At 48.1% G+C, this 13,453-nt stretch overlaps 1 protein-coding gene across 1 annotated transcript in view; it reads left to right on the top strand.

Moving 5' to 3' along the window:
- Window positions 1–13,453, top strand: part of shank3a (SH3 and multiple ankyrin repeat domains 3a) — a 304,109-nt gene that overhangs the window by 286,277 nt on the left and 4,379 nt on the right. Inside the window, exons 16-23 of the mRNA XM_064951735.1 lie at window positions 1,090–1,214; window positions 1,328–1,463; window positions 4,394–4,474; window positions 4,752–4,775; window positions 5,390–5,520; window positions 5,777–5,882; window positions 6,002–6,543; window positions 6,657–8,776. Of these exons, the coding sequence (XP_064807807.1) occupies window positions 1,090–1,214; window positions 1,328–1,463; window positions 4,394–4,474; window positions 4,752–4,775; window positions 5,390–5,520; window positions 5,777–5,882; window positions 6,002–6,543; window positions 6,657–8,776 (3,265 nt within the window). The remainder of the gene's footprint in view (window positions 1–1,089; window positions 1,215–1,327; window positions 1,464–4,393; window positions 4,475–4,751; window positions 4,776–5,389; window positions 5,521–5,776; window positions 5,883–6,001; window positions 6,544–6,656; window positions 8,777–13,453) is intronic.

Genomic DNA, 13,453 nt, shown 5'->3' with positions numbered 1-13,453 from the left:
GTCCACCTCACCTCTCTCTATTATAAACACACACACACTTGCTGCTGTTTGTATCTAACTCTGTGTGTAACTCAGATGGCAGATGTGTGTGGGTTTTTCTTGAGACAGAATGTAAACTATATATACAAAACTATGTGGAGACCCCTTCAAATGAGTGGATTTGGCTATTTCAGCCACACCCGTTGCTGACAGGTGTATCAAATCGAGGGCACAGCCATGCAATCTCATCAACAAACATTGGCAGTAGAATGACCTTACAGAAAAGCTCAGTGACTTTCAACATGGCACCATCATGGGAAGCCACTTTTCCAACAAGTCTGTTCGTGAAATTTCTGCCCTGCTGAAGCTGCCCTGGTCAAATGTACATGCTGTTATTGTGAAGAGGAAACATCTAAGAACAACTCACTACCGAGGTCCAAACTGCTCTGGAAGCAACGTCAGAACAAGAACTGTTGTGAGGGTTTCCATGGACGAGCAGCCGCACACAAGCCTAAGATCACCATGAACAATACCAAGAACCAGCTAGAGTGGTGTAAAGCTCGCCACCATTGGACTCTGGAGCAGTGGAAACAGTTTGGGGAAGGACCTTTCCTGTTTCACATGACAATGCCCCTGTGCACCAAGCGAGGTCCCTACAGAAATGGTTGGTTGAGATCGGTGTGGAAGAACTTGACTGGCCTGCACAGGGCCCTGGCCTCAACCCCATCGAACACCTTTGGGATGAATTGGAACGCCGACTGTGAGCCAGGCCTAATCATCCAACATCAGTGCCCGACCTCCCTAATGCTCTTGTGGCAAGTGGAAGCAAGTCCCCACAGCAATGTTACATTATAAAGTGGAAAGCCTTCCCAGAAGAGTGGAGGCTGTTATAGCAGCAAAGGGGGGAACAACTCCATATTAATGCCCATGATTTTGGAATGAGACGTTCGACGAGCAGGTGTCTATATAGTTTTGGTCATGGAGTGTATCTCTCATGATTCAGTGAGTATACCTTGAGGAATATTCTGAGATTAATATGTGTGTTTCTTGTGTTGAAACATCTGTCAATTTCTGTATCTAAATCAAGTCATCCTCTCTGTGTGTTCCCAGCTGAGACACCCATTGAGGAGTTCACCCCAACACCAGCATTCCCTGCCCTCCAGTACCTGGAGTCTGTCGATGTGGAGGGAGTGGCCTGGAGGGCAGGGCTTAGGACAGGAGACTTCCTCATAGAGGTAACCATATCCCCTCTACTCTCCAACTCCATGGACTACCACCACTGCCTCTCAGCTCTTTGTCTGACCTCCAGCCATGTGTGCGTGTGTGTGTGTGTGTTTGTGTCTTCCAGGTGCACGGGGTGAATGTGGTGAAGGTGGGCCATAAGCAAGTGGTGTCTCTGATTAGACAGGGGGGCAACAGCCTGCTGATGAAGGTGGTCTCCGTCACACGCAAACCTGAGTCTGAGGAGGTAGTCCGCAAGAAAGGTGAGCAATGTGTAATATATGAGCAATATAAGTCCTATTTTGAGTATCTATCACAGGAGGTTGGTGGCACCTAAATTGGGGAGAACGGGCTTGTGGTAATGACTGGAGCAGAATAAGTGGAATGGTTTCAAATACATCAAACACGTGGTTTCCAGGTTTTTGATGCCATTCCATTTACTTCGTCCCGGACCATCATTATGAGCTGTTCTCCCCTCAGCAGCCTCCTGTGATGGTATGCAGCCTCCTTCTGGAGTGGACAGGGTGAAAAGTGGGACTTCCACTACTGCCTGTCCCTCATTGCAGATGTAATCTCCTCTTCCTCCAGTCCGGTGTCCCATTATTAGCTGCTCCATGTATTTGATCTTTAGCACATAGCCATTTGATTCTTAGATGACAGCTTCTGTATTAGTATGTTGTCATGGAAATGGCAGTTGACACTAGATGTATGGAAGTAGGATCTGTATGTTCCCGTCACCAAGGCGATTTCACCACGTTGCCACACTGTAAATTCATGTGGTTTCCATGTCAACGGCATCTCATCATCTCTCTGCAAAACATCTCCCACTCACTCCTGCTACTACAACCTCGGGAAAGTGTGTGTGTGCGTGTGTGTCTCTGTGTGTGTCTCTGTGTGTGTCTCCTTGGGTGGGAGAGAGAGAGACAGATAGCTCTGACCTACTTCCATCTGGACAGTAGATAGCAGATCTGTCTTAGTGCCAGTATGTGCCTCCCCCCCCACTCCTCCACACACACACACACACACACACACACACACACACACACACACACACACACACACACACACACACACACACACACACACACATGAGAGAGATAAATGAAAGAGAGCAGCAGAGTGGTAGCTGTGATATGGAGGTCTTTGAGTAGTCAGTCAGTGATTGGTGATCTGTGAATCGTCTAGTCATTACAAATATATAGTCCTCCTGTCACTAGAGACAGTACACTGGTCCATGTGGAACTGACCATGACAGACCTGCTTTGCTGTTTTTTGCTGTTTTTTAAGGATGATTTTCATATCCAGCATATTGTTTTTTAAGGATGATTTTCATATCCAGCATATTCTTTTTTAAGGATGATTTGTATATCCGGCATGTTGTTTTTTATTAAGGATGATTTGTATATCCGGCATGTTGTTTTTTAAGGATGATTTGTATATCCGACATGTTGTTTTTTAAGGATGATTTGTATATCCGGCATGTTGTTTTTTCCAAGAGCTTCTATTTTTTTGACTAGAAATGTGGAATATTTCTCCTTCTGGTGATGTTTCTGCAGGTGAGTGAACTAATCTGAACCTATACAGTGACGACAATATTAAACCTGAGTATACCGAGCTGATAGCACAGGAGGTTGGTGGCACCGTAATTGGGGGAGGACGGGCTAGTGGTAATGGTTGGAGCGGAATAAGTGGAATGGCATCAAAAACATTAAACACATGATTTCTATGCGTTTGATGTCATTAATTTCGCTCCGTTTCAGCCATTATTATGAACCGTCCTCCCATCAGCAGCCTCCTCTGAAGAAATGAATTGGTCATGAAGACGTCCCCACATGCTCTCGTCACTCTAGAGGACTCAGGCGTGTACAATGTGTGTTTGGGGGTGAGAGGGTCAATGGACAGGGCAGAGACAGTAGACAGATCTGAGAGATGCAACCACCCCATGGGGTTCTGCTGAGCTGGCTCTGCTCTGCCTGGTGATTCTGTGATGTTCTAAGCTGTTCTAAGCTGTGTTCAATACTCTAACAGGCTGCTCCAAGGGGACCTTCTCTGCAGTTTGTAACTCTGCAGACACTCTCACACACTCGCAATCCCCCCTTCTCTATCTCTCTCACACACAAGGCTCTGCGTCAAACCCTGCTAACGCCATGGTAACCATAGCAACAATGCTGCGTGCTTGAATTAAGCATTGCAATACACTTTCTCTAGCGCTCTCTCTCACTCTCCGTACTTTACATGAATATGCTGACCGGTGATGAAGTGATACTGTATGGACTAGATTAGATCAGATTTCTAGCTGCTCAGTGTAGCAGCGTAGCCAGGCTGTGGTGGCATCCAGATGTTCTGCTGATCTGTTGTTGCTCTCCACAGTGGTGCATTGAGACGGGACTGGCTGGTTGACAGTATGTTGAATGAGGTGTATTGTATTGTGCAGAGACTGGGAGGTATGCTGCTGTATTTTAACATGTTCAGATGATACAGTGTGTCGGGTGGCGGACTGCAGCATAGATTTCATAGGCTGTGCGGTGTATTTTAGCTGTGATCATGTGTAGCTGCTCATGCGATGTAGCACAACAGGAGGTATTGCACTGTAGTAGTTGACGCTGTGATGGCATGGGCTATCTGTTTTGAGGGAATGTATTGTAGCATGTTAACAGTCAGCATTTCTCCTGTTATGTGGATGTGGACTGGATAGTATAGTAATAATATGTAGGCGTTTGGTATTGGTTGTGGACTGGTGCAGCACTAATAGTGAACTGATTTGCAATAGTTAGTAGGCTTTACAAGGTTCCTCCGCGTTTTTGGAGGTTAGAGGAGATGTGTGTATTCAGACTGGTGTGAGTGGTGTGCTGGTAGTGTATCAAGGGATTTCTGAGCTGTGGGATCTACAACTTTTTCCTCTGCCAAGGCTGCATGGCACAATGTACTCCCCACCGAAGTGTTCAGTGGGGTGGTGAGTGTGAGTGTGTCTGTGTGTTTGACGGAGGGAAAGAAAGAGGTACGATGAAGAAGAGTGTGTCTACCCGCAGCCTGAACAAGTCGTCCAGCTTTCCGCAGGCTGACCAGAGAAAGGCTGTGAAGACAGGATGGAGCGTTCGGCTGGGCCACACTCGCAGGGCGCTGAGCAGCAGGGCCAAGGAGCCTTCCTCCTCACCCTCAACATCATCATCTTCACCCTGCCTTTTCTCCACAGCTCCCCCACCACCCAAAAGAGCCCCCAGCACCACCTTGACGCTGCGCTCCAAGTCCATGACTGCCGAACTGGAGGAACTGGGTGAGTGTGAGAATACAGATGCAAACATTCACACACATGTCCCCACTCTCACTCTCTCTGTCTCTGTGTCTTTGTCTCTCTCTCTCTCTCACTTCACCTTTTTCGTAAAAAATATGCTTCCTGCCTTAACACAATTTAGAACATGTCTTTAGCTCTGACAGCATAATCTTGTCTTTCTTCTTAACTTTTGATATTTCCTTTCTCTTTGACTCACTCACTCTCTCTTACACACACACACTCATCCTGACCCACATTTTCTGTCCTCTCTTTTCCCAAGCTTCCGTCCGGAGGAGGAGAGGAGGTGAGTCTGAGTGGAGACCTGTTGAGGCATCATCATGACCTCTCTGAGCATCACAGCCTGACACACTGTTCAATATGGATGAAGCACCGGCACGGCGTGGGCACTGAGCTCTGAGTCAGTCGGTCAGAACCTGCTCCTCAATCTTGAGGCTCAGACGCTGTACCCTGTGCCACTGATCCAGTGGAGGCTGCTGGGGGGAGGACGGCTCATAATAATGGCTTGAGTGGCGCAAATGGAATGGCATCAAACCATGTGTTTGATAGATGTTATACCATTCCACTGATTCCGATCCAGTCATTACCACGAGCCTGTTCTCCCCAATTAAGGTGCCACCAACCTCCTGTGCTCTAATCCAACATAGTGAAGGTTTCTTTAGTTGTGTGATGTGCATGGTGTAACTGTCAATTCTAAAGATATTTGAACATGTGTAGACTTGCTTGGTTGTGTTGATATTGTGTGGCGTTGTGACATTTTCTAGTTTCTAGATGTCTGACAGGGACTATGAGCTGTGCATTGTGTGCAAACACTCACAATTTGTCATGTAGAAAGTATCTTGGTCCGTACATGCTGTGTAGCTTTATTCAGACTGTGTTGTCCGTGTGATCCCTGTACAGAAAGGCTAGATGAGATGCTAGCGCCCCAGGAGCATTTGACGTTACGTTCCCAGCCCACAGAGGCCGACTACAGAGCTGCTACTGTCAAACAGAGACCTACCGGCAGGAGAATCACATCAGCAGAGATCAGTGTGAGTTCACATAGACACGTGTGCAGAAACACATTGATGCACACTCTCTCTCTCTCTCCCACGCACGCACACACACACACATACACACACATTCACACACACAGCCATTCTGGAACAGAGACCTACAAGCCGCAGAATAACATCAGCATATACAGTATATACCCTCCCACACACTCATATACCATACATACTGTTTTGTATAAAATATGCGTCTGAAACCTTTTTGTGAGTGTGTGTGTCTGTGTGTGTGTTTCAGTCGCTGTTTGAGAGGCAGGGCATGGCACTACATGGTGGGCTCCACCCAGGGATAGAGAGGGCTCATATGCAGCTGCCGAGAGGGATGTCCAGGACCAAGTCATTCGGTAACACCTTTCACCTTTAGTACAGTACCTAGTCAATAACTTGCCAACTATAGTGCATAATCTCTGTACTACTTTAGACATTCTAACTCTCTCTGTCCTTTGCCCCCTGACCTCTCCAGGTGCGACTGAGGAGGACCGACTGTCGGCTTTGGCTGGAGAACACCGTTTCCCCCGGAGCTCTTCCATGACTGACAGCCTCCGAGACCACTCCCACTCCCATTCTATCCCGCCCCCTCCCCAGACTGCCCCCCCTCCTCCCCCCTCCCTCTACTACCTGGACACTGGCCCTCCCCCCTCCTTCTGCCCCCCTCCTCCCCCTGCCAGGGGTCAAGGTCAAGGTCATGATCCTGGAGGTCGTTCCAGCTTCAAGCCCTCCTCCCTGGACCTGGACCGGCCCTACGACCCATCGCACCGCCAGTCCTCCCATCTCGAACGCCAGAAGAAGACAAGGTCAATGATTATTCTACAAGACTCCTCCCACTTACCCGTGGAGCCCACCGACATCCCCCGCCCCTCTGCCTCTGCTACACCACCCGAGCGAATTAAAAGGAAAGGACGAGTGATTGACAACCCGTACGCCAATGTGGGCCAGTTTAGTATTGGGTTGTACACGCCCACCAAGCCCCAGCGCAAGAAGAGCCCTCTGGTGAAACAGCTACAGGTCGGTTAAGTTGTTGATTTCTTTATTCGGATTATTAGCTGTTACTGTAGCAAGTGAACAAAGATTGTTTTGAAGTTGAAGATTCTAATTACTTGTCATCTCTACCACCCCAGGTGGAGGACGCTCAGGAGAGAGCCAGCATCGCCTTGGCTGCCGCCCACTCCCGAGAGCCCTCCCCCTCAGGTCGACACCCACACACCCACGGCCACACACACACCAGCCGGGCCGACTACTACCAGCAGCAGCTGATGGTGGAGCGCGAGCGTATGCGTCTCCAGGGAGAGGCCCTGCTACAGGGGAAAGGGCCGTTCGCTGCCGCTATCGCCGGCGCTGTGAAGGACCGAGAGCGCCGTCTAGAGGAACGGAGGAAATCAACAGTCTTCCTGTCGGTGGGGACCATGGAGGGGGGGTCTGGGTCTGTCCCTGAGGCCCCCTCCTACACCACATCTCGCTCCATCGATGAGCGCCTGCTCAGCAGAGAATTTGGCCAGCTGCCACCCCCTGCCCTGGCCCTGCGTCCCTCACCTGGTGGCACTACCTTCATCCACCCACTCACAGGGAAGCCGCTGGATCCTAACTCGCCCCTGGCTCTTGCGCTGGCCGCAAGAGAGCGGGCACTTACCTCCCAAACCCAGTCCCCCGCCAGCAGCCCTGAGCCCAGGACTAAACAGGAAAGGGCTGGGGCTGGTGCTGGAAGTCAGGGGGCTTCGCTGTTCATCGACAGCCAGACCAAAGAGCCTCAGCATGGGGATGGGAGTCCGGGGTCGCCCCAGGCTGGTAAACCCCAGTGGGTAGCATCCTCACCCACCTTGCTTCACCAGGAGATGGAGGGAAGAGTAGAGGAGAGGAAGGAGGAGAGAAGAACGGAGGATAAGAAGAGTTTGTTGATCAGTATCATGGACACATCCCAACAGAAGACGGCTGGACTAATCATGGTCCATGCCACCAGTAACGGCCAGGCAGTGGGGCTGGAACCAGGGCTGGAGCAGACCCCCACCTCCACAGCCACCGAGCCCAGTAAACCCTCCCTCAGTCGGGTTCCATCGCCCAGCCCCTCTGCCTCTCAGCCCCAGGCCCAGCCCCAGGCCCAGCCCCCCTCCATCCCAGCCCAGGCTACCTTGGCCCAGGGCAGTTCAGAGGAAGATGTGGAGCCCTACACAGTGAACCTACCTCCAGCCATGCTGTCCTCAAGTGATGAGGAGACCAGAGAGGAGCTGAAGAAGATCGGGGTGCTCCCACCTCCGGATGAGTTCGCCAACGGGTTGTTGGCCAAGGCACAAGCCCTGGAACAAGCCCAAGCCCAAGCCCAGGGGACCCCTGTACCCCAGTCTAAATCCGTCACCTCTCCCACAACATCTACCATCCCTACTCCCCTCACCCCTTCCACCACCACCCCAACCCCCAGCCTGACCCCCACCCAGCCTCAGGGCCCTCCTCTCCAGCCTTCCCCCGGAGGAGCAGTCGTCTCAGGGAAGCCCTCAGACCCAGACCAGCCCCATCCTCCAGCCCTGCTGGCTGAGTCTGGTTCAGCAGCAGACTCTGGTGTGGAGGAGGCAGACACACGCAGCTCCAGTGAGAGAGAGCGAGACCACCACCTGGAGACCACCAGCACCGTGTCCACCGTCTCCAGCATGTCCACTCTGTCCTCGGAGAGTGGTGAGCCCGCCGACACACATACCTCCTATGCCGACGGGCAGACCTTTGTGCTCGACAAGCCACCAGTGCCTCCCAAGCCCAGGCTAAAATCCCACATCGGAGGCAGTAAAGGCCCGGTAACCTTCAGGGACCCGTTGCTAAAGCAGAGCTCTGACAGCGAGCTGTTATCCCAGCAGCAGGCAGCTGCTCTTGCTGCAGCAGCGGCCGGAGGGGCAGGGCTGGGGCATGGAGGCCTTGGGTCTGGAGGCCTTGGGTCTGGAGGCCTGGGGTCAGGCTCTATATCTGGTCTGGTGGGAGGCCCTGGGAGGCCCCGCTACCTCTTCCAGAGGAGGTCCAAGCTGTGGGGGGACCAGATGGAGGCGCGAGGACCCGGGGTGGGGTTAGGGATGGGGAGTCTTGGCAGTCTAGGTGGGTTGGGCCTAGGGCTGGGAGGTGAGGAGGGAGGCAAACCATCGGTGATTGGGGAACTGAGTTCCAGACTGCAGCAGCTGAATAAGGATACCAGGTCTCTGGGGGAGGAGGAGCCACTGGGGGCATCACTGGACCCTGGGAGGAAGTCCCCTGTGACAGGCGCCAGGTAAGACAGGAGAGAGGGAGGCTAACTGAACATGGCCAAACCAATCTTAGGCCCTTTTCAAGTACTTCTGAGATTCCCTTTTCCCTTCCTTTAAGTAATTAAGAATCTCTTGGGTGGATTAAAGCAAGGCTCCATTAGGCTGCACAGCTTTCACATATCCACTCAGCTGTTCAAAAAGCTTCATATTCAGTTTAAAGGTTAAAAGGATTCAAAAACATCTGTAAATATTACATTCTAATTATCACTGCTGGCCTTGTTGTGCATGGTTTGCTCTCTCCCATTATAAAGTATGTCACTGCCACCATTCCCCCTGCACAGCAAACTGCGGTGGTAAGTAAGAGAGACTGAGGATAGAAGACATGCCTAGCCAATGCTAGAATGTTAGCATTAACTTTCCTTAGCAATGCTAGTGCAAACAGCCCCTTTCATTAGCAATCCCCATTCCTCTCTGGTACAGCATAGATGGTACAGAAAGGTGAGATAATAGATAATAGGATTCGGGTTGAGGTTACGTTTAGACAGTTTGCTGTGGAACCGATGGAGTGATTGTACGACACACCATTTTTGGAGGATTCGTTTTTTTCCGTTTTTTGTTCTTTCATTGTTCTAATGAAAGTCCTTTGTATTCCTACAGATGTTACAAGGACACGGATGGGAGTAAACCTTAAGTTTATAGCCACTAGGGTAAACCCAAACTCATTGTATTATTCATTTCCTAACCAGTCTATTAACTAACCCCATGGGAATGAAATCATTTACAGATTTTGTTTATTTTATTTCTCAAACCGCCATCAGTTGTTACCTTGTTGGCATGATCCACTTCCTGACGTTTCGACCAATAAAAATAGACATCAGGCTTACCGTACAATAACTAATTAATCACTTCCTGTAGAGGACCATAAAACATGACTAAATGTAATAATTAAGCAATAAGGCACAAGGGTTGTAGTATATGGCAATATACCACGACTAAGAGCTGTTCTTAGCATGACGCAACGCAGGGTGCCTGGATACAGCCATTAGCCGTGGTATGTTGGCCTTATACCATAAACCCCCTTGTGCCTTATTGCTATTATAAACTGGTTGCCGATGTAATTAGAGCAGTAAAAATACATGTTTCGTCATATCCGTAGTATATGGCTGTCAGACAATATACCACGGCTGTCAGCCAATCAGCACTCAGGGTTCAAACCACCCAGTTTATAATTCCAAATATAATACATGTATAACCTATGTACTGTAGGAATGTAGTACTGGATCTCGCCACCATTATAATGTAAAGTATATATATATTCAGTAACTGATTGGAGTTTTAAAGATTCTCTCCAATGTACATTACATTCTTTTATTGACAATTCTAGGTCTAGACGGAGTAACCTTCAGATCATCTCAAATAATTTATATGATGTAAACTCATACAGTATAGAGATTATAGACCACCTGAAACATGCTGAGTTCTAAACTGTTTCCATGGTGACAGCATTGGCCTGCTATCAACAGTCACCTTTGTTGTATCTAGTCAGTAAATCAGCTCTAAATCTCACTCAATAAAAAACAGTGTGTGTGTGCATGTGTGTGTGCGTATGTGTGCAGGGTTGGTCGGTTGGTGCAAACACACACCTCCCTTTCTCCTACGTGCAATGCTCAGCTGGAGTGGGGAAACGTTGCTTCTAACCAGTGATAAAGGATCGATTCGTTTTTTTTAACACCAAAATGTTTTAAAGATGGAATCTGCAGTAGGGGAAACAGCACCAGTGTCTGTCCCACTGTCAGTGTTATATTTTGGGTTGCTGACAGGCAGAGGTGAGGAGCGTCGCGCAACGTGCTATACTAAATTGCAGTACATGTTCTGCTGTTCTATCACCGTGCAATGATATCTGAGGCAATAAAACAGTGTTCGTTGTTTGCAGTAATTTCTTTGTTGTTGTAATATCACAAACAGACTTGGCAGTGTCACCATTAAGGATTCCAGCTTTAAATTCGGGTTGGGGCTAGGTTAATCTGATCCTAGATCTGTGGTTAGGGTTAACATGTACAGTACCTCAACTCCCTCCTTTAGATTGCTTTCATCTCTCTCGTCTTTGCCAGCTCCCATGTTCACTCCCTCCTTCCACTATGGTCTGCTGGCTGCTTACAGGGATAGTACAACCCAAAAATCTTAGTCTGTCAGATACCAAATATAAGCGAGACTGTAGACTTCTCCTAATGCATATACAATAGCAGGATCTGCACATATATAACATCATCTACACAATAACATCTACATAAATGGCATAAACTACATGACTTTTAGCTCAACTTTTTAGCTATAAAAACATCTAATATATATTTGGAGTGAACTATCCCTTTAACGTTCAGAGAGATTGGGCTCAATTAATGATCCTGCCCCCTCCCCTCACCTGACAAATCAACTTCAAGCTCAAGCACAGCAGCAGAGATACAGTGGGATGAACCATTGCCTGCTGTTGAAATACTGTGCATTCATTGTTTTTACTAGTTTGGTCTTACTTATTTTAGTATATTAGATCTTATGTTGATCATCATTGTTTATGATGGATGTAGGTGATAGTGGTTATACAGTATCAAATAGCTTAGATGTAGTTAGTGTAAGGCTCAGTTAACCAACCTTATTAGCAGCAATAGTCTTCTTTCAGGAGTCTTCAGATGTATCTCAATAGTCTAAAATGCCTTCCTCTCCTCACCACCTCTCCTTCATCTGTATTGAATTGATCTGAACAGGTGAGCGCAACTTTGGCGATGGCTTCTTGGAATTGGCTTTCACCTGTCCAGTTCTTTCATATGATGCGGTGACTATGAAGTAAAGAAGGGAAGAGGAAGGCAAGGTGAAGAAAGGAAGTGGTTTTCAGGCTATTGAGATGCAGACCTGATGCCTTTGTTTGTCTACTGAGCAGGAGGGCCAATTATGACCACCAGTACCACCCTGACCTGGTTGTGGATAGGAACAGTAGAGGCGGCCTGCGAGCTCGCCTCATCTCTCTCTCCATGAAGCTCAGCAATGTTCTCAGATAAGGTGCTGAGGGACACTACTATTATAGCATTCTATAGAGTAGTTATGGTTAGTCATGTAGCGTACTAGCAAAGCAAATGTGTTAGTTAGATATTTCACCATGTGTTTGAAGTAAGTATCACATCCCGTCAACTCAACCAATCCCATAGCTGGACTCTGACATTACCTACATTCCCTGTGATGTCAGAGGATAGCGTGATGTCATATGTGTCATGTGACAGAGTGTTCTGATTGGCCCACTCCTCCGTCTCAGTTAATTTGATTAATCTTGACCTTATCCAGTCAAAATCAACCTCCCTGCATCGTCCCGCCCCCAACGTCATCTGATACCTCTATTTCTACAGACGTTCTTTCTGTTCAGTTCAAATGAAGGAAAAGCTCAAATTATGCACATCGTTATTCTCTCTCTCTTCCTCCCTCTCTTTTTCACCCACTTCACACAGTTGCAGAACTCATTCGCTTGATTTCTGTGGTGTGTACACTCACTCAGTGTTCCTCCATACATTTATCACCAGTCCATGTCTGTCTCATTCAAATGTATCCATGCCGCCAAAGGTGCTATATGTACCATTCATTCATCTATTCAATAATGTCCACTCATGCTATGTTGTCATAGCTTTGGCTGGTTCAGAAAATCCTGGTTGTCATTTGTTTGAGTTGGGATCTTTGGTCTCCTGTTCTTCTCTGATCTTTTATTTATGTTACATATGTTTCTGTTTGATATCAGTGATTGTGTTGGGGATTTCATTTGTCCACTGACGAGTCATCACACACTATAGTATACACTCTATTATAAACTGGGTGGTTCCAGCCCTGAATGCTGATTGGCTGACCACGGGTATGACAAAACATATGTTTTTACTGCTCTAATTACATTGGTAACCAGTTCATAACAGCAATAAGGCACCTCAGGGGTTTGTGGTATATGGCCAATATACCACGGCTAAGGACTGTATCCATTCCACGTTGTGTCGTGCCTAAGAACAGCCCTTCGCCGTGGTATATTGGCTAATCTGGCTTTATTGCTTAACTCTACTATACAATACTATGAGTCTCCATAATCTGAGTTTAAACTCACAAACACACAGAGTCAGGAGACTCTTGCCATTCATCCTGTTCCTCGTTGTTTTATTTTATTGTTTTTTTCTGTTGGTTTGTATTCTTTATCCTTATATTCAGTGTTTGAGATGTGAATAGTGTGCTCATTTCTCTCTCATGTGGCCTGCTGGACTCATCGGGTTCTGATTTCCTCAACTCTGCTGTCGTTGTCATGTCAAAAACACATAAACACAACCACACACCCACAAACACAGGCACCATTCATCCACACATACTAACACAAACACATACATTGGCTTGACATGGCCAGAGGAGTTGTCTAAAGCAGAGCCAGGTGTGGCTAGCAGGCTATGTCTCATGGACTGATGCTAACATTCTCTCCCATTGCTCTCTCTCTGCTCACCTTGCATGTTCCGCCCCGCTGCTCTGATCTGATTGGTCTAGAACTGACTGTACGCCCAGGAGGGCAAGACGACCGTGTAAGTGCGCATGGAGCTCATGTCATCTCACTCCGCCCATCTCTGTAGCTACCAACCGTCTCACCTCCTAAACCCATACCACACAGCACTCTCCCAACACACACACAAAGA

Source organism: Oncorhynchus masou, chromosome 31 (genome assembly GCF_036934945.1).
Source record: "Oncorhynchus masou masou isolate Uvic2021 chromosome 31, UVic_Omas_1.1, whole genome shotgun sequence".
Classification (NCBI taxonomy): Eukaryota; Metazoa; Chordata; class Actinopteri; order Salmoniformes; family Salmonidae; genus Oncorhynchus; species Oncorhynchus masou.
The sequence above is the reverse complement of the archived record's forward strand: the minus strand, read 5'-3'. Positions and strand labels throughout refer to the sequence as shown.